Consider the following 26,431-nt stretch of genomic DNA (forward strand, 5'->3'; position numbering starts at 1 on the left):
TGATAGGTCATCTGGAATTGGCAGCTTGGATTTTTTATTCAGGATCAGTTTGGGGGATTGTTTTACATGCACAATTCTCCTCAAAACCTAGCTCTGTGTTCTTTGTCATTTGCTTAACTTCTTCATACAATATCACCCTCTGTGTGACAGGTCAGTATACTCAATGAAAACTAAGTGGTGAGTCTACCTATCCTGACCCAAATGGGGAAAGATACAGGGATATGGGGAGGGTATCAGCATTGACTTCTCAAGCCTCCTTCCAAATTGTGTCTATTTGCCAATCCCATAGATTTGCCAGGGATTCCCTCTGCCCCTTGCTCCCTCTCCCCCCTCTCCCCCAAAAAAGAACCACTTGCAGTTGTTTAGGAGGCACAAGGGAGAGCTTGTTTGAAGGACCCTACAACATCTTTAAATGCTGGCAGAGGAACAGCAAATCATATAGGAAATACAACGTGTGTTTGGTACTTCTGTTCACTCATGAAAAGTCCATTATTGGAAAAAGTCACAGACGAGAAATGAATAAGTCCTAAGGGTAGCAACTAATAGATGCAAAATCTGTATCTCTCTGGAGAGATATATTGATAGTAAATTGGACTATACATTTTGGAAGGAACACTAAATTTGAAGAAAATACCTCACAGTCTCTGGGAAAATACAGCCAATTTTTTCTTGAGGTAACAGAAAAGATGCTTAAAGGAAGAAACGCGAGGTCCATTCATTGCAATGTTCTTTCATTTATATTCGCCTTTAACTGCTGTCTTCAGCCCGCCCAACATCCAAATTTAGAGCTTTCATACACACTCCTGACGGCAACGGAGGCTGCAGCAAGTGCTCCACCGGCCGCGGGGAAGGCAGGCGGCGGCAGCCCGTTCCCTGCCCCATTCCAGGCGGGAAGGGTCAGAAGGATTTTACAGATGTTCCGCCTTTGGGACAAACGGCCTCAGGGGCCAGACGCATCGAGCGAAAAAAAGGAAGAGCCGCACGGCCGCGTCTCCCAAAAAGGTACGGGGGCACCGGCAGCGCCGGCTCCGCCGCATCCCGCGGGGCCGAGCCCGGGGGGCTCAGAACCCCCGCACTGCCCGCGGGCTGGGGGCGGGCGGCGGCCGCGCAGCAGCACCGCCTCCGCCGCCTCCTCCGCCCCCGCCTCCCGCCGCGGCTTCGCAAGGAAAAGCCGGCGGCGACTTCACTCGTTGCCAGAGCCGTGGTGTGCGGCGACGGGAGTCGAGTTGTTCTCCCGTCTCTTAATCTTTTTTTTTTTAATTTTCATTTTAAAGCTTTTATTTTATCTTTTTTGTTTTTAGCAATTATTATTCGCTGTTTATTAGTTTTCCAGCTGCGGGCGCTGCCGCCCGGGATGGGGCACCGCGGTGCCCGAGGAGCGCTGGGCGGCGGCGGGCGAGCGGCGTCCCGGAGCGGGCTGTGAGCCGCGGCAACACCGCCGGCAGCAACAGGTACCCGGCCGGGCTCCCGGAGGGGTGCGGGGCCCGAGCCCGCGGGGAAAGGAAGGAAGGAAAGGGGCGCTGCCGAGCAGGGACGTGGCCGAGCGCAGTTCCAGGGCTGCGGGGCTGGAGAGCCGCGCTCGCAGGAGCGGGTCCCGACTCCGCTCATCTGCCGGCGGCGGCAAGGTTGTGAGAAGGGTAGAGGTGCTCTTTTGGGGCGTCCCGGGCATGGTTTTAGGTTGTGATTATGAAGAAAATCTTGAATGTTGGTGTTCAGTGAGGAACACGAAACTGGCTTAATATTTTCTCACAGAGCGTGGAAATGCTTATCCCTGTTTCCATAAAAAAGACTCGGCGTTTCCTTAGGTCTTGTCTTTCTATTTCAAGAGGGCTTTTATGGTATTACTGGTTAGAGGAGAGCTTAGACCCTCTTAAGTTCCCTTTACGGTCCTTTGGCTCGTTCCCAAGGACTGATGCAAACCCACTACACACTGGCATTGCTCTTCAGTTTACCTTTGAATGCCCTGGTTACAAAAGGTCACCCTAATCCTGTGACTGGTCTTTCTATTGCTGTGTTAGCCGAGCATTTTGATGTCTCTCATTCAAAGTTTCAAAACGCTTTCTGGAAACTGTGTGCTTGTGGCCATGCTGCCTTTGCACCCTTTCATCCGTCTCTCTGGTAAGAGCTGAGTGTATTCCCAGTGTAATTTCAGCATTCATTAATCTGGCCATGCATTCAGCCACGCTCATTTTAATTACCGTGTTTGAGCTGCTGTCACACAGCTGGAGCCCGGGGCAGGGAACACGCTCCGAAACAGAAACATCATCTTCTCCAGTGGTTAATTAGGTTTCACAAGTATCCCTCTCCTGCATAAACAAAAGCAGGAGCATCCCCAAACAGAGAGCTTAAGGAAGGAGACGGGAGGAAGATATATTTCCTGGAACATTCCTGTGCTGGTTGCCCAGCTGTCTTGGAGATCTTCACACAGTGGGAAGAGACACAACGTGATGTGGTTTGTGTGGCCAGACTCAGAAAGGTATCCACTGGGATGGCTTCGGAGCCCTGCTTTATAACCATACTGGGCAAATGTGACAGATTGTTCCACGTTTAAATGAATGTGGGTGGGTATATATGTTGCACAGTGGGAGTCTAAAGGAAGCAAAGTTGCTTTTTTCCCCATAAATCCAGTGTTTTCTCAGCTAGTAATTGAAGATTAGGATAGTCACTTAAGATGGTGTCTGTGCTGCTTGCAAGTGCAGATAAGCACTTGTGCAAGGTGAACTTTGACAATCCCAGCATCCATAACCCGATGCTGGTTAAACTTTTGGCATCCAAGCAGCATTTCCTTGACAAAGTGTGGGCTTTGGGGGTTTTCTTTGTTTTGTTTTGTTTTTAAAAAGCAGCATGTTGAATTTCTTTCCAGGATCCTGCATAAGAAATGGAGCACTTAGCTTTGGCATGTTGCTCCTCCTCTCTAGAATGACGGTACAGTTTTACCTTAGAGGTTTTTCTGCTGCACAGTTAGAATTTCTTAAATGCTTGGGAATGTGTAAGTGGAAAAGTGTGGTGAAGGAGCATCTGTAAGTGAAAAAGGTGCTTTTCTTCCCTTGCGCTTTCAAGGCACATGACCATTTTATTCACCTGTATCACAGAACAAACACTTGGGCTAAGAGTGGTACAAAGCACGGCCTCAAAGCTCACAGTGGCATGCTTATGTGCCATGCAGGGTTACCTTTTGCTCTTTGATATTTTTAAACCCAAACAGACAGAAAGGTAACTTCCACACAAAGTGCACTGCTGGAAAAGGTCTGGGGAAGCCGCCTTGCTTTCCTGCTGGGGGAAGTGGGAGTGAGAGCTATAAGCAGCATTGGCTTTTTCCAAAAAAGGGATGGCTGGTTTGACACTTTTTTTTTCCTGATGCTATACATGTGGCAGTGACAAGCTGCTCCCAAACAACCCACTTAACTGGGGTAGTTTTCATCAGGCAAGCTAGGCTGGGAGCAGCTGGGCGATAGACAGCTTGTGTCTGTGGCCATTCAGCCTGCACAGAGCATCAGCTGAAAGCAGACTGGGAAGGAAGTGAGGGCAGCAATGCCTGAACACACGCTCCTGGCACGGGCTTGTTAGAGAGGACTGGGATGTGAATTAGTATCAGGGGCCTCTCACATCACTTTGAAGCTGTGTGGTTCCTGGATGACTCTATTAGCAAAATGGGAGGGGGGAAAAAGGTTATTTTCTCACTTAGTGGAGCTTGGAGATCATTGTTTTGTTCACTCCATTTACAGGGCCTGCTGATTTTCTGAAAGGGAGGTTGCTGTAGGAGTTTCTTACTAAGAGATTTTCAAAATTAATCAGGAAGAACACACACTGATTTTTTTCCTTCCACTAGTCTTGCAATGATTGTTGCATTGACTTCAAGATGTGCTTGCCCCTTTAGCAGGCAGAGAGAAAGAACTGGGCCCACTTGGAATTTGAAGTCAAATATGAAGTCTTTTCAGAGCAGAAGCAATTTTGCCCAGGGAGACTTTACAAACCATGGTGGCTGCATGTTAAACACATCACAGAGTCAATGAGAATTTAAGCTGCCAACATCTTTGTTTCCCATGCTGTCCTTCAGTTCAGTTACACCAGGGCAAAGGCAGAAGGGCAGTCTGTGAGCAGGGGAGCCAGGCGGCTGGATGAGGAATGGCAGGATGAGCTTTGCCAGCTCCCCATGAGAGAGCTGGAAGGAGGTCAGCAGCAAAAGCCAACCCTAGATGTAATAAACTGGCTCATATTATAGCTCTCTGCCTCATGTCAGGAATGGCTTAGCTAAGGCTGGGCAGTCAGCTCAGTTTGAGCTCCTTGACTGTCCTTCCCTACATGCCCCAAAACAAAGCAAAAACTGCATTTTCTTGTTCACAGCTCTTCTGCGGCTTTATTTCTTCTTCTCAGTGCAAATGCTGCTTGTGCCCTCACTTATCTGCACCCACGTAGGCTGTGTGGCTGGCCTGGGGCTGGTTTAATCCTGTCCAGTCCATTCCCATAAAGCTGGTGCTCTGGCACCTGAAATACCTCCAGGCAGGTATTTCAAGGGGAAAGGAAGCAGTGGGTACCAGGTAATCATCTCTGGGAGCTGTCATTATCCCCATCTGGCAGCCTAGGGACAGACAACCTTCAGCTCTAGTTTTACAGCAAGTGGGCACCAGTTTTATCTCAACCTTCATAGAATCACGGAATGGCTTAGGTTGGAAGGAACCTTCAAAGGCAATCTAGTCCAAGCTCCCTGCATTGAGCAGGGACATCTTCAACTAGATCAGATTCCTCAGAGACCTGTCCAACCTGACCTTAAATGTTTCCAGAGATGGGGCATTTACCACCTCTCTGGGCAATCTGTGCCACTGTTTCACCACCCTAATTGTAAAAACAAAAAATCTCATGTGCAGCTTAAATCTGCCCTCTTATAGTTTAAAACCATTACCCCTTCTCCTATCACTACAGGTCTGCATCCAGGGGATTTGAGCTTTGAAGTGTTTTTGCTGCTGGGTCTGGTGCTGTTTGGAATAAAGAAGATTCCACCTCCCCAGTCCCATCCAGGTTAATTAGGGAGCTGCAGCGAGGCTCCAGGAACCAATCCATGATCAAAAATGACAATCCCAGTACATGCCGTCCCACAGGATTTGGGAGGTGTGGAGAAGGGCAGGTTCGTGGTGTACTTGAATTGCTTTTTGGTAGCCACAAGTACAGACCTTGTCTAATTCTTTGCATACAGGCTCTGCACCCAGTAGCCTCCAGAAGTGAATCCTCTAAGCATGACACAAGAAGTAACTGTCCTTTTTTTCCTAAAGTTATCTTTTTCTTGTCTCTTTTTATGTTGCAAGGGTATCCTGTAATTTTTACTTCCTGACCAGCACAAAAGAAATGATGGATTAGCACAGAAGTATGCGAGCATCTTTCTTCTTTTCAATGGGAGGAACAAATTGAAGCTGACAGTTCCCTGGAACCAGTGCAGCACATGAAGTAGTCACAATAATACATTTTATCTTCCAGCTCTTTTAGAGCATCAGAAACTTTCTGGTCTCTGATGCCTCCAGTAAGCTGACCTTGGCTGGCAGAGCCAACCATCTCATTACTGCTGTCCCACTGCTCACAGCCTGCCCTCTGTCCTGGCCCTCAAACAGCCTGATTAGCTGCAGCAGCAGCTATTGCTTTCCAGGTTGTGCAGCCTGCTAGTAACCCTTCAGTAACACCAGAACTGTTTCAAATAATCCCTCTGTAATCAACCTTTTTTTTTTTTTTTTTTAAATCAAAAAACCTCATCTAGCTGCAATGCCCAGAGATTTGTTGTAGATGGCTTTGTCCTGAAAAGCCTTATCAACAGGAAAACTTCTAGTCATCCATTAACTCCAAAAAACAGTTGCAGCAGAGAAAATCTATCTAGTCATCACCAAGGTTCTGGTTTTAGCTTGTGCTTCTGCCTCTACAAAACACTAGTCTAGACCAACCTTATCTTTTACTATTTATACATTTGTAATTGAGCTGACCAAAAGAAGGAACTCCTTTTCAGTGAAATCTGTAGGAGACAGGCAAATAAGCATCTGTAAATAGTGGCAGGAGGTTCATATTTCAACAGACCATGCAAGGTTGAACACCAGAACTTCCCTTCCCTTTCCCCAAATTAACATCTTGCTGTCTGACCAGCCAAAACTGCTTGATTTGTGCCTCAGTGAGGTGTCATTCTTCATTGTCAGATTTGTCTTGCATCTGCTAGAAGTCTGAATCTTAGCAGAGGAATAAAATTTTTGCTTGTAGCAAATGCACCCCTTGAGGATGCCTTAGAAGCCTTGAGGATGAAGGTTTGTGCTTGGGTTGAGATGGTGACAGTGGTCTGTGATACTGCTGCAGGCAGGTAGGGCAGGCAGTGTCACTCTGTATTCAAAGTCTGATAGGCATTTTCTTGTTGTATAACATGAAGGAAAATGTTTTCTCCATAATTAAGCAGCTTAACATCCTCTGTTAGTATTTAATTTTAAAATGTTTGGGTTTAAAACTTTTTAACTGTGGTACAGAAGTAGTAATGTTACAGCTCTGTACCATAATATCCCTGGGAGTAGTCTTTAGCCAGTGACTCTCCTTGGGTATGGACACAGCTTTTTCTCTGGTCACCCCTGTAAGCATCGCTGGATCATGGCAGCAACCTGTGCACTTTCCCAACCACAGAGGCACGTCAGTGGGTGACAGTGCTGTTGCCAATGCTCAGTTAAGTGTGTAATGTGTTGCCCTGCATGACTGACTGCCCTTTCCTTGTCTCATTCAGTACATCCACTAAACAGTGTTCTGTTAGTTCAAAGAAGGACTTGGGTTTTCACAAAGAGATGCTGATGGCATGGGAAGAGTTGGCTGTGAGGTGCTCTTTGATTCACAAGGCTTTTTCTTGAATTCAGTGTGACCCTTGCAGGTCACATCTACTTAGATATACATAAAATCTTGTGTACAAGAAGAGACGTTTGCTAAAATAAACAGAATGTTTAGTTTATTGCATGTTCAGATTAATAAAGCCAGGAGCTGGAGTTGCTCACTGCAGTAAGTCATCTGCACTACACAAAGCCAAACCAAAGCTATAATAAAAATGCTAAGACTCAGCTGAGGCCAGAGAATGATCAGCTTAAAATTCTGCCTGCATAAACTAGGGTTTTGCTTTCTTTGAAATCAGAGGGAGATGTTGTCATCATCTCCCCAGATGACAGCTGGACCACAAAGACTTGTTCCATCATGCAGGTGCTGGACTGGAAGTGCTTTCAATACATTTGATTTCCATGCCCTACACTGAAAACAGAAGTTCTCTGAATGTTAGATGGCTTTTCATATGCAGTTAACCAGCAAAGGGTTGCTTTTTCCCCATTCTCGTCTCTCTCTACCCTTAAAAAGAAAACAATCTTCCTTTCTAGTAGAGAAAGTGGCAGCAGTGGATCCAGTGTAGCAACTCCTGTCTTAAACTGAACCCTGTACACAGGGTTCTTCCAGGCACTGTATTTCTTGTGGGCATGCCATGCTGCCACCAGCCGAGGAAGACGATTGCCTCCATTGGCAAAGGGGCAAAATAATTTTCCATCCTCATGAAAAGCCATGATATCCTCCTTTTTCCTATATCCTTAATCATGGTCTGTTAATATGAATAGGAAAATGCAGAAATCAACAGAGAAGGAAAGAAGAAAGGAAGGGCAGCAGAGGACAAGCTATGGGGTCATTCCTAAAAGCTTGTCATTAACCTGCAATGGCCCCAGTTGGTCTATCTTTTAAATGGCATACTGTGGAATAGCAGGGATGTGCCAAGATGCGCTGCCTTAATTTGTGTAATGAAAAGTTACACAAGATAATTACCTTGTAGTTCAGTGACAAAAGCCCTGTCAGATCTTTTTGGTTCAGGCTTGGTTTGTCTGTAATGTCTCTGTGTCTAGAAAACTCAAATGGTAACTAATCCTATAGCATAGCTGAAGGATATGGCATTTTAAACTCGGGATTTGGGTTTTTTTAATGTCCACTACAAATTAAATTTATCAATTAACCCTGACTAGATCTACTGCTGTAGATTTAAGGGTTTCATCAGGTTTGCATTGGCTTTGTCTGTGACAGCAAGCTCCAGGCTTTTGTGAATGTTTTTGGGCAGAAACAACAGCAGGCACAAACCAGCCTGTATCTATGGCATTAAGCTCCCCTGCCTTTCAAGGGAGGAAAGTACATCAGGACTGCTTTGGGAATGATCCTTGCTCCGTGCTTCCCAAAATATGCACAGTAGTTGTGTAAGAAAGCCCTATCTAGCCCAAACCAGAACTGTGCCAGTGACTGTTCAGTGTGACCTCCTTTGCCCTAAGGAGCAGAAAGCCATTGCAGAGTCAAGAGGGAACAGCTTTTCTGTGCTGAGAAACTCAGAGTTGTGGAATGGTTTGTGTTGGAAGGGACCTTTAAGGGCCATCCAATCCTGCCCGTATCATGAGCACCTTCCAGTAGACCAGGTTTGCTTAACGTAGAGTCCAAGTCAACCTCAAATGTTTCCAGGAATGAAGCATCTGCAGCTGCTCTGTTGTAGGTGTTCCAGTGTTTCAGCACCCTCATTGTAAATAATTTCTTCCTTGTATCTAGTCTAAACCTACCCTCTTTTAGTTACAAAATATTTCCCCTAGTCCTGTTACTGCAGGGCCTGCTGAGAAGTTTGACCCCATCTTTCTTATGAGCCCCCTTCAAGTACTGAAAGGCTACAATCCAGTCTCTCTGGAGCCTTCTTTGCCAGCTGAACAACCCCAACTCTCTCAGCCTGTCCTTTTAGGAGAGGTGCTCCATCCCTCTGATCATCTCTGTGGCCCTCCTCAGGACTCACTCCAGCGTGTCCATGTCTTTCCTGTGCTGAGGGCTCCAGACATGGATGCGATACTTGACATGGGGGACTCGCCAGAGCAGAGGGGCAGTGTTCCTCACCCTGCTGCCCACCTTGCTTTTGATGCAGCACAGAATATTGCTGGCTTTCTGGGCTCCAGTTGCACATTGTTGAGTCATCTTGATAAGTGTTGAAATGAAATGTGGTTTCAGAAAGTGGTGGCAAGGAGAGAAGGTCTGCCTAAAACTCTAGATGCTTTTTCAAGCGGTTCCTGTAAACACTTGTGTGTCTATAAAGCTGTTCTGCTCTTTTTGTGGATACCTGATATAACAGTGTGGGGCAGGGTTAGGATGACTGTGTCTTCTGGCAGTCTGCACATAGCAATCACCTTTTCTGTTTTGCTCAGCTGCCCTATCGCTCATCAGCCCTCTTTTTCCAGCACCATTGTCACAAACACAAGCTTTTCCCAAGAGGGACCCTAGCATAGACCCTTACCCATATATGCTCTTTCAAGTGATTCTTACAAATCCTTTAATGATCCTGACCAGAGAAAATGGCGGTGTTTTGGGAGAAGTTGAGGCTGTTTCATGGTATTAGATCCTGTGCCTTCAAGAGGTTTTTGAAGCTTAAAATACTGTAGCCAAGAGAATAATAAACTCTGCCACAACTTTAAATAAATTTCTTTAAGTCATGTATGTAAGAAGACTGAAGTTTTGAATTTGAAAATGAGCTGAAGCCAAGAGACAAGCGAGTCGCATCACAGCAGCCAGCCATTCTTGGTTGTGCATGCACAGTGTTCAGCTACTTGATGTACTGGAAGAGAGCTTCAGACAGATGCTACAGCCAAATGTAAATGAAGTAACACGGGACTTTTATGGCAATGCTCTTTAAGTGGCCACACTTGTAAGGTGTCAAAAAGATTAAATAAATCCGTTTCTGTGATGCTCATGTCTGGAGAAGAACATCCAACTTTAAAGATCTTCATCCTAGGACATGTAACAGTGTATCTTCAACAGTATTTTAGTGAGCAGTGTGCCATTACCACACTCCTGGAAATAGAATGATCATATAAACATCCACAGAGTTTTAAGTCACCCTAATCCCATGTATTTAAAGAGGAGCAGCAAAGCGTTTGTATCTCATTAGTGGCTGAAAGGATTTGACAACAATGAGGTTTTACTTTCCTTTCAGGGATGAAAATCCTGGCGTACTTGTTTAATTTAGCTCACTCATGCTTATATTAGAGCGTACCTGGAGTGGATACCAAGAACAGCCAGTTTGTCTGTCTTGGCTGAGGGAAAACAATCTCTAGAGCAGCCCACTGGTTACCCAAATCATCCTGCATGTGTTCACTTGATGCATTTACTTTCCTTCAGATGCTAAGAAATGGTATCCTCAGCTTGCTGTCCTTGCCTGTGCTGCTACCATCTGCATTAAATGAGGGTTGTAAAGCAGCAAAAATATTGGTACAAAGTAAATAAAGAAATCGGCATTCTCAAGGACAACTTTGCTAGCCATTGCTTTTTTTCTTCTGTCACAGAGAAGATTTTTTTATTCATTCCTTGCACAGTCTGAGAAAGTGAAGCCGCTCTGTGCTGCTTACACTTGACACGGAAATTTAGGTCACTGCTCAGATTCATCATGGATTTTGCCAAAGGACTCCCACTGGAGCTGCATCTATTGACATCAGGGCTGTCTTACTCCACTTGTGCTCCAATGTTACTCCTAGGCTTGTTACTCCAGATGTTCCTGTTAGTCGGTAAGGGTCAAGGGAGATCACCCGCAGCACTCACGGGTTCCTAGGCCTCCCCTAACACTAATGCTTGCCAGAATGGGCAATCAGTTGGTCACTTGTTGTGGTCTGAGCTAAGAAATTAAAATTCCACCCAACATCTGTGGTCAACCAGGCATATGCTAAAAGAGGTAAAGAGTAGCCAGGCTGCTGCTGGCTGGAGGAGTTCCCACAACCTGTTTTGCATCCTGCTAGTCTTACTACTGCTCACAAGATTGCTCCTCGTAGTTTATCTCCTGATGCAGGGATAGATAACAGAGCTGCCCAAAGTGCAGCTTTATGACTGTGCAGTGCTGCCAGAATAACAGTGTGGTTAATTGTGAGCTCAGGCCATTTGTCCTGAACTGCTTGTTAGGGGTTTTGTGCAAGGTGGATTTAAAGCATGAGAGGATTGTTCTCAGCTGGGTTTCAGAAGTGCTTTTTCTTAGATTATTTGCCAGTACTTGAATGGCAGTGGGACTTTGTTTTTAATTAAATCTTACATTGATATAAAGAATTATCAGTGATGAGTAGAATTGGAGCTGACTTCTAATCAAAGATAAGTCTGCATACTGGGGTGAGTGTGTGATAAATGAATGTCAAATGTAATTAGATGGTCAGATTTTGATCCCTCGGCCACACTCATAAGTACAAGACCAAATTTTGCTTATTTATGCTAATGCCAGCTGAATATGATTGTCCTATGTCTCTAATAAAGGGAGCAAGATTAGGGAGCGCTCTATGTGGGCTCCTGCGCATGCTCACCCCAGCCAACAGTGTGAAATAAATGTTGGAACAGAAAAAAAAAAAGGAGGTCAGCTGCCACGAACCCATCTGTTGTGTGCAGAGCCATTTAGGATCAAGTTTATTTTCCTTGGGTTTATTTACAGTGAAATAACTCATTTGCATTTCCCTCTCCTTGGGTTTTCAGCTATACCAAGGGGAAGGTGCAGTGTAGGTCTTTCTCTGAAGGGAGGTTAAGCAGAGGCTCCCTGGCAACAAAAACAGAGAAACGGGGGCATTGCACTGAGAGCTCTGGTGGAGTAGCTGCAAAAAGGGGAGGCAGAAGGCTAACTGTGATATGAGACAAAAAGTGCTGCTTTCACCTTAGCCACTGCCAATCCTTATTTCTGTTTTCTAGTGAGGTGATGAGAATTAGAGCCAAAGGCATGTTTTACAATAAAAATAAAATGAAATGCAAAGTTCTCCCATTTTCTTTGGTACCGAGACTGGTGTGAGAGATAACTTACTGAATATATGGAGCTATATTGCAGTGGGAGCATCAGCTATCAGGTTCTATGCACTTAACAGCTATGTCTACTTTACCATTTTGCTCTTGACCTGAACTGTTAGCTTTCTTCTTACTATTACTGTTGCTTTTTATGCAATAAAAAGGTTCATTTACGCCATTTAGTTTGGGTAGGAGGAGCAGAAGAACAACATGGGCTGTTCCAGATGGTAGACAATTTGTATTTCTGGTCAGGGTGTCTGGTGGTGAGCTAGCAAATACTGTAGCCTTTGACTTGAAAATGCCCTTACATGTAACATTTAAAATGTTCTTACAGAAATGAGACCGTAAAGTACAAGTCATGCTATTAATCTTTTTCCTAAGGCTTGATCCTCTTTCAAACAAAAGCTGAAATTTGGTATTGAAATACCGTATTTTCATTTCTTAAAAACGGGTAATGGCACCTTGTGCTCACTTGCGGGGATTTCTGCATGAAAAAGTAAAGATCCCAGCTGTGGGCTTGAGAGCTATAAAAGATGCATCAGTTGCATAAACATTTCTTTGTGCATTGTAAGAACAGAATCCACCTGAACTGAAGATACTGAAATGCAGCTAATAAAAGAATCATTGTGGGTGTCTCTGATGGACCTAAAGTCATCAGTGAGAAGTGTGCTCAAGCCTTCAGAGAGATCCTGCTGGATAGTCAGTGCTGAGGATGTCCATGGTGAGGGAAGAGACCACCTCAGGGAGAGCAGGATAAGCTGCAGTGGGCTCCGCTAAGATTCTTGTTGCTGCAAGAGGTGATGCAGAAGTTTCCCTTCCTGTGCTGTGTCTGCCAATGGCTTTGATGCCCACTCAAGCATGTCCCATGTGCTCCCACAAGTCTTGTTTGAAGGAGGGGGCTCCATCTCAGCTGCAGCTCCTTCTCTGTGCAGCACTGCTCTTCAGCTGTGTGGGGATGCCCACGTGGCTTGTTCTCTACACTAAAATTATCGTGTGGAGCTCACGGGTGTGCTGGCCTCTCACCGGCTGATGTAGGCTTGGGAAGTGTGCTTGTCGACGCAGCCATATGCTACTATTTAGGAATATCTCTAAGCCTTGGACTTGGGTGGAACAAATGCACATGATTTTGTTCTGGCAACCAAGAATAGTTCTTCAGACAGAGCTCACATATCTGTACAGTTTCAGCAAATGCTGCCCTGATAACTGGGAGCATAAAATGTGCCATGAAGATTGTAATTTGTGTCATCAAGTGACCAACAGAAGACACCTTTCTACAGGTGCTTCTAGGGGACCCCCACCCCACAGAAATCTTCTTGACACATACAGAAATTATGAACCTGCTCACTCATGCTTAAGAGTTTTTGCCCTGAAAGTGTAAAAACTTGTGCAAGAATTAAATTTCTTGTGAAAGTTTTTATCATGCTCCTGAGCACTCTTATCCACATAACACTGTCAAATTTTTATATTAAAAAACCCAAAAGGATGTGTACTTTTTCATCCAAGATGCATGCCTCTGTATCTTCTGGGAGCCTAGAGAGCATGGAAATAAAAAATTCCAGGTGGTTATTTGAGCAACTGTCCATGCCAGCCTTGTATTGCCAGAGTGATTCAGCTACATCAGAAGGAAGAAGTTGGAAAAGAAATATTAAAAATTACTAGAGTTAGGACACAAAAGCAAGCAGCATGAATTGAAGGTGCACTGAATGAGCTTGGCACTGAACTAAGTGTGTGTAAGTTTAGAATTTTATTTTGCTCTTTGGGTTTATGAGTGCAAAGCAGAAAGAACTGGCTGTTTTGGAGGACACCATGACTACTAGGGCATAACAGTTCCTTCCCTTATTGTGGTTGTCTTTTGGAGAGATGCATGGTCCTACATGTCATCTCATTGCATTTAAAAGTTTTTTTCCTTTGTAGGTCAGCCAGCCCAATAAGCAGAATATAGAGCTTGGCATAGATGAGAGAGGAAAATGTTCTTTTCTTTCATTAGTCACAGAGATATCGGCTCATTTGTCAGGCATACTCCAGGTTTGCAGGTAAGAAATGTTCCTAGCACACCAAACAGAATAGGTTGACTTTTGTAGCCATCCACTCACATCCCCCCAGCTCACCTTAACCTATCACTTGATTTTTTTAAAAAGCAGCCTGCAGACCATCATAGATCAACATATAAACCATCTCACTGCAGGGATTACCTCTCCTTTGATGCAGAACGGACCTTGAACCATGTGTCACACAAGCAAATAGTATGGGAAGAAAGGATGATCAAGGATACTTTCAGTCACTCAGTCCTATCCCACATTCCCATTTAATCAGCAATTATACATAATCCCAAAGTGTCCTTGAAGCTGTCCAGCTGCTGACAGCTCTCTTACACCTTACAGCAATTCTAGACCTGGAGCCATAACTGTAGCTGCTACACAAAGAGCAGGAGGAATCAAGGGCACCATCACTACTGTATTGCAGCTTTACATGGTTGTTAGCATATGTCTAGCAAAACCAACTTCCCCTTGTCATGTGGTGAGCAAAAAATACCATCTCCAAACTGGTCATGGAGAAGAAGCAAAGAAAAAAATGGCTGTGCAAAAGTTAGACTAGATTTAGCAAATATGGTTCAGCCTGAATTTCCTCTCTTAGCTTGAATCAAACACTGTTCATCAAATATTTTGGCACTGTGGGAGGTAGAGGTCTATGCTGAGGGTGATGAAGAGAGGGCAGCCCTGTAAAAGTGATTGTCTCTTCCCCACTCATTAGCTCAGGCTCAGCTGTTTCCCCATTTCCAGACTGAAAGAAGAGCTGAGAGAGGGGACTTTTATTTCCCTGGGGACAGAGACATCATCAATTATCTGCCATTCTGTGCTGCAAGCTGTCAGTGAATAGGGCAGAGGAGTACTGATAGGATTTCACCTTATCCCTTGACTCACTGATGGGCTCATCATTCAACTGCTGTGCACTTAGCATGGGCAGTACTAATTATATTAATTATACTTCTACACAGGGCATGCTTATATTAGCAGTAAGGAGACTGCTGTCTTTTTAAAATGAAACATCCCTGGTTCATTAACTATATAGATTTAAAAGTGTAAGTGTAGTCATTATATCTGCTGCTGAAATGGATCTCTCAAATCACAGAAGCATTTAATACCATTTTAGATGTGCAACTTGCATTATATTGAGAGCAATATTTATACTGCACATAGACTACAGTCACATTATATCACACAACTGCTAAATGTAGACTGAGAAAATTGATCACTCCCTTGGCATAGCACCAGAATGCCCTTAGCGGTGTTCAGCTGTGGGGATACCCGTCAGGTCAGTAAGAGATCTGGGTGAGTCCTCGTGAGTCCTTTCAGCCTTGCTGAAATTATACTAGCAACTGCACCCATGCACATTATCAGGATACAGCTGTATTATTTAATTCAGAGGTAGGTTTATGTAGTTGATAGCAGAGAGACCTGTGAATGGTTTAAGAGGCAGGAAAAGAAACGCCTCTCAGCAGAGGGTGTCACAACAACATGACAGATACTCATCACTCATAGTGTATTTGCAAGATGGGTATCATTAATAATCCATCAATGCAGTGTCCATATGCAGCCATTGTCTCTGTGAATCTGGGCCAAGGGGCTGATGCAGAGTCTGCAATTTTCTGGGGTTGGTTGGAAGTGTCTGAGATGTCATATTATGAATATTAGATTAAATCTTAAGAACAGATGGTGTTGGTACAATAGAGTCAGCCTTTAACCTGACCAATGGAAAATAACTGAAGAGAACTGGGAGATTTCACCGGTTCTTACTGCTACCTGCTTTTATCTCAGTTTTCTTCTGTACAGAAATTAAACATACATTATTCACCAAGATTATATATAATATATAGGGAGAGGCCACAAGCCTATCTGGGCTCTGAGTTCTGACCATTTATGCAAGAGCAGCTCCAGGCAGGTCTTCAATTTGCATTTCAATTGCACTTCTTGCACATTTTTTCTGGTATCTTGGGGAAAGTCTTAGCTACTAAAGCCTTTCAAAGTCATCTGAGTGCTTGAGCAAAATAAAGAAAATAAATAAGTACATTCCTTTTCCAAGATTATTTATTTTTTAAGTTTGCCCAAAGGAAAAGAAAATCAAAACAGTTCCAGTGTTTCTGCACAGATTTGGACACTAAGATTCTGTTCAGAATGCAAGCCATTAGTGTTCTGATCATATTAATAGAGAAGAGACATCATGCAGAAGATGCTAGCATTTTCACAACAATTTTGAATCTAAAGCCCTTTTCAAAGCCAGTGTGGTTGTGATTAGCACCCAACTTCAAGTTTTGTTTTCTCTCTCCTATCTTTTGAGGAATGGTTGTTGTTCATGCTGCTAAATCTCCTCTGTCAGTGTTGTTTAGCTCCTTCTAGGTCTCCAGATGTTGTCAGGGTGTGTGTGTTAATCATCCTGTCAAGCCGTGCAAGTACTGAACACTTGCAAGGGATTTTCTTTCTGCTCCTTGGCACTCTGGACCAGATTTTTAATGCAGATCCTTGCATGGGAGCATGCAGATTGCAGCCTAATTGTCTAAAGGTTATTTGCAAACCCAAAGGGAACTTGCTGTGCAGACCCCAGAGTACTGTGGTCGGGTGGTTTCCACTCTGTCTCGCAGGAGGTGGCTCTCTGGAGTTTGAACTGTTAGGCATAAGCTGGCACAGGGAAACTCTGTACCATCTATAGGGATGTGAGGTTTGACCCTGGAAGATGAAAAATGTCTTCTGGCAAGTGCTGTGCCAGGTATCAGCAAGCCTGAGCAAAGCTCAGCCCTGCAAAGGTGTACAGAGAGCCTTATGCATGTAGGGGTGAGTACAGAGCCAAATTTGGGCTCTCATTGACCAAAGACTCAAGTACCTCCAGCTGTGGCTGGAGCATGTTTATCCCTGTGTGAGTTAGCTAAAGTGCATCCTCACTGTGGTATCATCTGAGTTTGTGAGGAGCAGCAGCTCCAGAGCCTCTCTGCTCCTCCATGCTCTCCCCTTTCCATGGGTTTCTACCCAACACAGGTGCTCGTGGTCCTGGTCTGCCTGAAAGCAGTTTCTGTGTCCCAGGGGTTTATCCTTGCTGTGGTTGAACTCCTGAGCCCTGAGCTGAGTGGGCATCTGGGCTAGGCAGGGACATGAATGGTGAAGAAGCATTGCCTGCTGACCACAGGGGAGGAGAAAACCATCTTTGCACCCCATGTGGTATCTCTGAGGCTGTTCAGCCAGGGGGACAGCCCTCACTTCCAAAACAGGAAGATGTACTCTGGTTGGGTTGTGCAATAGAGAAAATGTCTCATTAGCACTAGTGCTAGCAATGCTGGGACTGGAAGAAGTGTTTCTGGCAGAGTTCTTACAGAAATATTCTTGACAAAGGTGCTCCTTGGGCAATACAGTCTCCTCCAAAGAGAAACAGTAGTTTGCCATGGCACCTACTGCCACCCCAAAGAGTATTTGCCCAGTTTAACACTCCAAATTAAATATAACTGAGCAGTGCACAATGTTTTCCCACGTATTTGCTGTCTGCAGTGAATGTTTGCCATGCAAGCACCACGTAGCTCTGGTGCTTATCATTAATAAATATGTTCAGTTGTGAAGTCTCACAGTGTAGATCTCTGGCTTTCACAAATGGCTGTTCTATTGGGCACTTGCAGTCATTCCTGACCTGTGGGGATGGGAAGGCAGTTTAGACTTGCTGATCACCCCCTCAGCCCTGTAGGTCAGAGTTTCACAGAACATCAGCTCCACTGCCTGCAGGCAGCTCCAGCCCCTTCCATACCACCCTGCTTCATTATCAAGCTCATCCCTAAGCCCAGCTACCGGAGTGAAATGAACTGGGGCCATGGGCTAGGCTGGATCCAGCTTTTAAAACAGCTGGAAAAGAACTGCTAAAATCCCTCTTTTTCATTTACTGTCAGGTTATTTTTAAGCTGGCCTAGTTTCTCAGTCTGTTTCACAGCACAGTGGTGTCATCAGCTGAACTGACATCCCGGGATGGATGGAGGCAGTGAGAGGATGGGTCCTGCAGGATGGGTGACCCGTGTCTCGCAGCACCCACTGACCAGGTCCCTCTTCTCCAGCATCCTCGTTTTCTTCCTGCTCTCTGCCCTGCTGCCTGGCCTGTTTTGGCCATGGTTCTCCTCACAGATTGGTGGGGCCACTCCTCTTGCTAGAGTAGAACAAAACCAAGCCAGCAGAAAAATCAATTTATTGTCTGCCGAGGGCAGAGACAAGAAAAACAGTGGATTAAGGAGAAAAGGAAGATAAAGGGGTCCCCCTTTTCCCTTGTGGCAGCAGATAGAGCTGCTGTGAACCATAGCACTTCTCTGCTATTTATTTGTGGATGGATTGAAATCATCCTGGTTTAGTGCAGATGCCAAGCTGGGCATTGGAAATGAGCACACAGAGGGCAAGGGCTTCCTCCCTGCTGAGCCCCCCCCAGACACATGAAATGCAGAGCATACAGTGCCTGGAGCTTGTTTACTCCTCTCTCTTCACAGTGGAGGGCATCCCTCTCATCACGGCATGTCATGGCTGCACACACATCCACCGTGTCTTCCTTCTCAGCAGCCCCTGGGCTGAGCAGCCATGGGAGCAAGGATCAAAGGGGAGCTGCAGGGCATTCATGATGTATCAATCCTTTTAAAAATTATTACTGTGTATAATGACACTTTGCAGTGACAGTGAGCGCCTCCTAAGAGCTCTGCACACTCCCATAATAATTCCCAGGACAGATAGGGATGCTGGCGCTGGGGGTGAAGCATGCCAGGCCTGGCAGAAATTGGGAATGGCATTGGGATTGTCACATTGAAATATCTGGTTTCTAGTCCCACGTTTGGACCCTCTTTGTGTCTCTGGTACATTTTCAGTAGACCCTGGGCTGGAAGTCAGAAGTTAAAATAGGATTCTTTTGGTCTTCAGTGGAGATGATTTGGAAATGCAAACAGATTTGTGCCCTGGCTTGCAGCCCTTTGTGGGGTTCAGGTACCCCTTAATGTCACGGATGGACACCAGGCTGTCTGGCCTCACTGCCTGCCGTTTACTGTAACTCCATCCTCACTGACATGCTTTCTGTTGTTTTTCAGGAATATCTCCAAGGCTCCCTGACATCATGTCAATAGGATCACATTCATTCTCCCCAGGAGGTCCTAATGGGATTATTAGAAGTCAGTCCTTTGCTGGCTTCAGTGGGCTCCAGGAAAGACGATCCAGGCAAGTGCCCTTGTTCTCTTAAGGGGAAATTCAAAATCAGGCTGTAAGGGAGTTCTGGGCTTTAGGGGATGAAGGGGGAAAGAAGGTGAGAGAGGACTTCTTTCTCTCTGACTCTCTGCCAAATAAAATGTCCTAGGCTAAAATGCCTCTATATATTTTTTGTACAACTAAGGTGTTACCCTCTGCCTCTTTGCCTCTTCCCCATTAATGCAGGGCTTCCTCACATGCCTCAGAGCTGTGAGAGAATTTCAGAGAACAGTTTTGAGCTTTTCAACATGTGAAATGTGCAGGAGCACTGCACATGATACACTTGCCATCACCTCCTGTTTAAGACCACTGCTGCCTAAAAGACAGTTTTTTCATTGCTGTGCCACTAGGAATCCAAAACAAAGCTGTTTCCCTGAGCTTGGCTGTGGAGCCTTTCCATGCACTGTCCCTTAGCTACACAGGACTTGGGGCTTTTAGTGAGGCATGCCCAAGCCATGCAGTTCTGGATGCTCCCAGAGGCTACTTTACAATTGATTTTAACTTGTGTAGTCTCCCCGTGCCAGACCGCCAGTTAGCAATTGAGGAGTAATAGCAGGCAAAGGGGCTCCCATGTCAGCCCAAGTCAATGATGGTTGTTAGATGCTGACCTACCCACCAGCATAGTCCCCAGAGAGACACCTGTATGCAGCACAACTTTGTCATACACTCCAGTATAAGACGAGTGGTGTGATGCTGTTCTCCAGAAACTCTCTTAATCAAATACCAATCTTCCTTAGGACCTGCAGGCCCTAAGGACACCTGAGATTATCTGGGCTCCCCTTTCTTTTGAGCACCTGGGTGTAGCTCAGCTCTCTCATGGACTCTAATGTGAGTTAGGACAGGCATAATGTAAGACAGAGAAATGTCTCATGAGCCTCAGACTCGGCCTTGTGTTTCCAGACAAGCACTTATGTCTTGGGAAGCACATATCCCAGGCTGCTCAGATTCTTAACCTGTAAAGAAATGCAGACCTTTAACTAGCAGGCACAGAAGCAGATTCATTTTTTGCTAGCAGAGATAATATCAGAAGATTTCTTCAATCTACACTCCTTTGAGATTTCTATGATTTATAGGGATTTCTTCTTCTTTGATGTTCATTTTGCAGGTGCAACTCCTTTATTGAAAATTCCTCAGCGCTCAAGAAGCCCCAAGCAAAGGTGAAGAAAATGCATAATTTGGGCCATAAGAACAGCACCACGCCCAAAGAACCCCAGCCTAAAAGGATGGAAGAGGTCTACCGAGCCCTGAAAAGTGGCCTGGAGTAAGAGTTTTTATCCTGCTTGTTGACTGAAGCTTTCTGTGACATTTTAGAGCCTAGAGAAACAAAAACAGGGATCCTTCCTCATAAGAGATGAACATACACCTCTTGAAGTCTGGATTGTGACATTTGGTATCTAAAATACTTGTATGGGAAACAGGAATACGTGAGGCAGAATGCCATTTCCATTCTCATTTTGAGAAAAGCTCCCAAAGTCTGGAATTTCAACACCAGATTTTTTTTCCCTCTGAGTTTCCTAGAGTCCTATCAAAGGCTTGTATTGCCTTTCAGATAACATCCCAGATGATAACAGGGCTTTAATCAGCCAGATAAAGGCATAGCGACTGGAAGGCACCAGCCCATAAACTAAGCAGCAGATTAGCTTACTTGAAACTGGTTGTTCCGTGTAAAGAGAACACCGAGCTCTTACACAGTTAAATAAGTGGGCTCCTACTTATTCCCAAAAAGGCAGCAGGGAGCTGCTTTTAGGACAGATCAACATAAATGAGTTTTTTGTCTGTAAACACATCCAGTGAGGAAAGCCATTTGCCAGGCAGATTTTCTTTTAGGATGGTCATCAGCCAGCTTGGTATGTGCTGCAGAGCTCATGCATCGTTCTCTGGTTTGTGTTTGCAGTGAGTATCTGGAAGTTCACCAGACAGAGCTGGATAAGCTGACTACTCAGTTAAAAGACATGAAAAGAAACTCACGCCTGGTACGTGCCATGCTTTTTCATCGTGTGGCCTTCATGAGCTGCTGGAGCAGCCAAGGGATGGGTGTGGGATACAGGGAATTTGCACTGATGCTCTTCTTCCCTTCTAGCCATTGTCTTGTTTGTGATTTCTGTTGAGTGTCAAACACTACTTTCTCATGGTGCTGTTGTGTTGCAAAATTAATCAGTTTTGTGTTCTCTGTTGCAGGGAGTCCTGTACGATTTAGATAAGGTATGCTACTCCCTTCAACACTCATTTTGCAAGGAAGCATTAATATCCATACAGTGTACATGGAAACCTTTCTTGGAGGGATCTGCTGGCCATGCCAACAATTGCATTTTCAAAGGAAGAAGTCCCACTCCCCTCCTCTTCCCAGGGGCTCTGGTATTGCCCACTAATGTAGCATCAAACACAGTGTGCTCACTGATCTGGTGTCAAACATACCCCACCAACTCTTTTTCTGAGGTCTGCCAGGTCAGACTGGCTCTGGGATGGGCACAGACAGAGAGACAGACCCCTGCCAGGCAAGGAAGAAAGGAAGCAGAGGAGGGACTTCCTTTTTGTGTCAGCTGACAGCCATTAAATGAATTCCCTTGTGCAAATTCTCTTAGCCAGCTCCAGTCAGATGGGGCTGATAGCAGTGCACCAGGGGGCTGGGGGGGATCCAGGTCAAGCCCCAGTTCATTCCTGCTCCTGCGAGTTCTGAAGAAAGAAAAATTGAAAATACATTTTCCCTGCAGGAAAATTTGGGTGAAAAAAGTCAGACTTTTTCAGTAAATGTTTTTGAAAGATTTCTTTCAGTCAAAATGCCAAGCTTGAGTTTATTCTCAAAACCAGCTTGCTAAGGAAGACAATGGATCTTGAAATGCAAAACCTGATCAATATTAAAATGAGATTTCAAAGTACTGAAAACATTATTTTTTAATCTAAAAAAACTCTGCTTTCTTTGGGTTTTTTTGTGGTTTTTTAATAATGAGGAAAAAACCTAGAGAAATCCCATCAAATAAAAACTCTTATTTAAAAATACACATTAGGTAAAGGAGTGAAGGAGCTCCATTGTCAGCAGCAGCTTAACAGTAATAGGGTGGGACAACTGATTCTGGATTCATGGTCATGGAAATCCTGTGTGTTTTAAGGAGGAGTATCTTGGATCCATGGGGACTAGCAAAGCCAGTATGGCAGTGGTTTACTGATTTATTTAAAGGTTCCTCACCTCTGCCTTTTCCTTTCTTTCAGCAAATCAAAGCAGTTGAGAGATACATGAGAAGGCTGGAGTTCCACATTAGCAAGGTAATGAGCTCTCTCCTATCATCTTTCTTCTGCATCTGTTCCTATATTATTGAGGAAACAAACCCTTGGCCTCCTGCTACCCCTTTGTTCTGGGGAGGCCGCTCCCAGATTGGCTGTTTTTTCCATGATAGGCTGGTGGTCAGAGCCAAAGAAAGAGTTTCCACATCGACCCCAAGGTTCAGCCATGCCCCAAGACACTCCCACATACTTTTAGGTACAGAGAGAACATTGGGTTGGAGACCTGCTGGGGGAAATCTATCTCACAGCATGCTTATTGTCAGACTTTAGGTAGAAGGAGGGTTGCATCTGAAAGCAACTTAATTCAGCAGTTATCTCTAGCACACACAGGAGCTAATTTGAATTTATTCCTGGATTTTACTGCTAATACTTTTGCTGCGTGCTTTGGGGCTCACATCCACTTGAATGCATCGGTGAGAATATCAGTGGAGCTCCTTGTGATTTGCACTATACGTTTTAGAGCTGAATGGAATCCATGGCGTGCATTCTCTTACTTATAAACATATCTTCTAGTGATTAGTTGCTTTTTTGAGTCTGACAAAGGAAGGAATTATTTTTGACAGATGAAATGTCTTTTGAGAGTCATTTAAAAAGCGTTGGTGCAGCTTCCAGTCCTCTAATTATGACAACCTATCCAAACCTTTTAATTTCAGTCCTCTCTTACTCTTGGAGCTGAAAATAAAAATATAAATCATGAGGCGATAGACTGAGATTTTGTTCCCCAAGCCACCTACTCCCTTGCTGGCAACATGAATGGCAAAAATTAGTACTTGAAGAACATTTCCATTCAAATCCTTCCTACTTCAGCCTGCTCAGAGCTAATGGTTTCTGGGTTTATAATAAGAGTGAAAAGAACCAAACGCGAGAGGTAACGCTGGTCAGTGTTACTCAGGCTTGCCAGCTACATGAGTTCACTCTCTGTAACCCATGGCAACAGAGACAAAAGGAACAAAGTGTGTGGCATTAAAGCCCACAGGCTTGGGCAGGTGGAGAAACATCTTTGTTTCTAATGACAGAAAAGGTTTTTTCAACAGTATTTAATCAGAGATACAGAGATGTCCTCTGTCTTTTACCTGCCACTGCTCTGTAAGGGAGGCAAAGCAAGGAAAATGGGGTGCACCACAGCAGATCCCACATACTTGGGGAGCAGATGAGCATGTCCTAGCCACTCTCACATGGGCAGGAGCAGGATATCAATCCCAGACCAAGGCTCCACTCCAATGTGAGAAGTAAATACCAAGTGACAACTATTTATAGTAGCTGTCTTTAGCTTGCTGTCTTGCAAGAGAAACAGGAGTGAGTATGAGTGCAAAAAGCTTTCTTTGTAACTTCAAAATGGTAGCATGCTACCTGTGTCTTCATTAACTTATGCTGAACTCTTTCACTTTGCAAAGCATTCCCTGTTTTTGGTAGGGTGCCCTCAGGTCACAGGCTTCAGCCGCTGGTTATCCAAGGTAGCCTTGTAAAAATTGACCCGAGGCTTTGAAGCCATCAGGAAGACAAGTCCCATTCCAAACAAATTAGCAACACCACTTTTTGTTAGAGGTTAAGCAGGCTTGGAAAATGGGATTTGAAACATGCCTGGATTGTCACATCAGGCTCATCTCTGATGCAGCACAGGCAGTCACAGAATGATTAAGCCAAGGTGTTGGATGCTTTCATAGAGAGAAATTACGCCATGAAAATCCATTGCTGAGCAGGAGCACTGTGGGACACAGTAACCTCTTGATTTCACAGACAACAGTTGAAAGGATTATTTTAGTAAAACCCAAATATCATCCTGTTTTAATAGGGATGTTAGAAACAGAAAGAAGAGACAGCTTCTTCCATTCCTGTTCTTCTCCTCACCCTGATAGTCAGGTTAAAAAACCCAGATCTTCTGTATCTGGCAGATTTAGTTGATAAAAATATAAACCACTATATATAGCTGGTGTATATATGTACATATATTACTCAGTTGGAGTAAATGTTTGTGTTTAGTACAGGGATTAGAGTGAAAAGGGAAACCAAAGCACGAGGTGTGTAAATCCATTGCTCCTCTGAAGCTAGATCCAGGTGAGACTTCAAGTTGTGTGTGACTATGCTTTGCAAATCTTCAGAGCACTTATAATATGTTGAGTCCCTAAGTTATGTCAAAGGAGCATAAGAAAATGACTAGATGTAAGTGTATGGGGGCAGGTTGAAGTTCAAAATACTTTTTAAATTTGACATCAGCTGTTTGCAAGCCCTTTACTTGTGCTGATTCCTAGTATGACTCCCAGTTTCTGGCGGATGGATGGCAAGAGTTCAAAATATCACTCCCAGCTTCCAATATTAGTCAAATATTCCAACAGACTTGATCCATGGCTAATATTAGGGAACCAAAGCCACTGCTGACCCTGCTAAATGTGCCATTTACCACTTCCAGTTGCATTTGGCAGTGTGGGCATTGCAGTTGCCTTTTAAAGAGCTTGTCCACGGCGAGATGTTTGAGAAGCTGGCTGCATTCCTGCCTCACTGGTAGGATGGGAAGAACACAAGTAACAATGCTTAGAGGCATGCAGGGCAAGCAGGTGAATTGCTGGCATCTACTGTTGCTCTATTGAGATCTTTACAGTAGAAGTTACTTTCATCTTGTGTTTCTTTTCCACAGACTGTAACACCATCACAGCTTCATTTCCTCAGCCCCTCCATTGGATATAATGGTCTGGCAGAGTTTTCTTATAATGCAAATTACTTCCTTGCATTGGCTTTATTTTGCTGGGGTTTCTGGGGCTTTTTCAGTACACTCTTCTTGTTCCCACTAGGTGGATGAGCTTTATGAAGCCTATTGCATCCAAAGACGTCTCTGTGATGGTGCCAGCAAAATGAAGCAAGCTTTTGCAATGTCTCCTGCCAGCAAAGCAGCTCGAGAGAGTTTGACTGAAATCAACAGGAGCTACAAGGAGTACACAGAGGTACATCCTCATCAGTTCATTGTTTTCACTCTCACACTGTTTGAAAGCCATGGGGACTTTGCCATTAATTTCAAGGAGAGTTTCATCCAGATAGAAGAAATAAAAGAAAACTCAGCAAAGAAGAAATAGCATTTGGTTTTATTCAGGTGAATACCTGATGACTGACATAGACAGGTTACATGGGCCCAAAGAGTTCCTTGAAATAACAATATAGACTCTATGAGAACAGGGTTATACCTTGGAACTGTAGCACAAAAGCAAAGGCATAAATATGCCCCAAACCTACTTAAACTCCAACTACCTCCTACTCATCTGGAGATGTAGGGATGGCAGCTTGACTGGAAATGATGTGCCTACAGACATATGCTGCAGCCTGTGTGTTGTACTTGCTGTGATCAGAATCTATTTTATTAATCAGACAGGAGATGATGAACAAGTCTAATAGTGTTGCAGACTTCCCAGCACATAAGCTGTGACAACCTTCCAAAACCTGAAGGAAGAACTGGAGAGGGTCTAATATCCAGTCTTTCACAGCCTTCTTTCTTAATGTAGTCCATGTTCCTTGAGAGATTGAAACATGCTGGGAGCCACTTTGACATAGAGCTGCTGCTGTTGGCACGAGGCCTGGCTGGAGAGGACCAGAACAGTGAACAGGTTATGCTCCAAAGGCCAAAGCTTCACTTTTGCCATCATGAGGATTAGCATGCAGCAGCAGAGAAGCACAGGGCTGAAGTGTCAAAAAAAGCAGGCATAGCTGCCATTTTTTTAGGGCTACCCCTAGGTAAACAAGAAGGATGGCTCTGAGATTGATTTTATTACAAAATATCTTGAATCTATCCTTGTAAACAGACCTTAAAAAAAATCCCAAAGAAGTTTTTTCTGCCCTCACTGTTCTCTTTTCCAACACAGAACATGTGTACCATAGAAGCAGAGCTGGAAAACCTATTGGGGGAGTTTTGCATCAAGATGAAAGGTAAGTGCCTTTTCACCTTTCCCTTCTTTCTCAGAAACAGTAGCAGTTGCTGCATACATTGGTGAGGGAATTTAGATGTGTTGTGTGACATGCATTTATGACAGGTGGGGTTTCTCACCCATTGCTGAGCCTTCAAACCCCCTATTCACACCCCTGCCCACTGGAAAGGATTACAGAAACAGGAACACCAATGCTTACAGACTTTCTGA

At 44.5% G+C, this 26,431-nt stretch overlaps 1 protein-coding gene across 4 annotated transcripts in view; it reads left to right on the forward strand.

The window, feature by feature from the left end:
• The window catches only part of RIPOR2 (RHO family interacting cell polarization regulator 2), a 67,924-nt gene that overhangs the window by 15,790 nt on the left and 25,703 nt on the right, over positions 1 to 26,431 (forward strand). For 2 of the 4 annotated variants that reach the window (XM_050971384.1, XM_018908056.3), the window contains exons 2-8: positions 18,881 to 19,007; positions 20,140 to 20,295; positions 20,929 to 21,007; positions 21,213 to 21,236; positions 22,242 to 22,295; positions 25,100 to 25,249; positions 26,159 to 26,222. In XM_050971384.1, the coding sequence (XP_050827341.1) occupies positions 18,881 to 19,007; positions 20,140 to 20,295; positions 20,929 to 21,007; positions 21,213 to 21,236; positions 22,242 to 22,295; positions 25,100 to 25,249; positions 26,159 to 26,222 (654 nt within the window). Of the gene's footprint in view, positions 1 to 883; positions 1,003 to 1,153; positions 1,452 to 18,880; positions 19,008 to 20,139; positions 20,296 to 20,928; positions 21,008 to 21,212; positions 21,237 to 22,241; positions 22,296 to 25,099; positions 25,250 to 26,158; positions 26,223 to 26,431 lie in introns of those variants that run through there. The other 2 variants (XM_018908057.3, XM_009101481.4) reach the window with 2 other exon arrangements.

The sequence above is a fragment of the Serinus canaria genome, chromosome 2 (assembly GCF_022539315.1).
Source record: "Serinus canaria isolate serCan28SL12 chromosome 2, serCan2020, whole genome shotgun sequence".
NCBI classification, from domain to species: Eukaryota; Metazoa; Chordata; class Aves; order Passeriformes; family Fringillidae; genus Serinus; species Serinus canaria.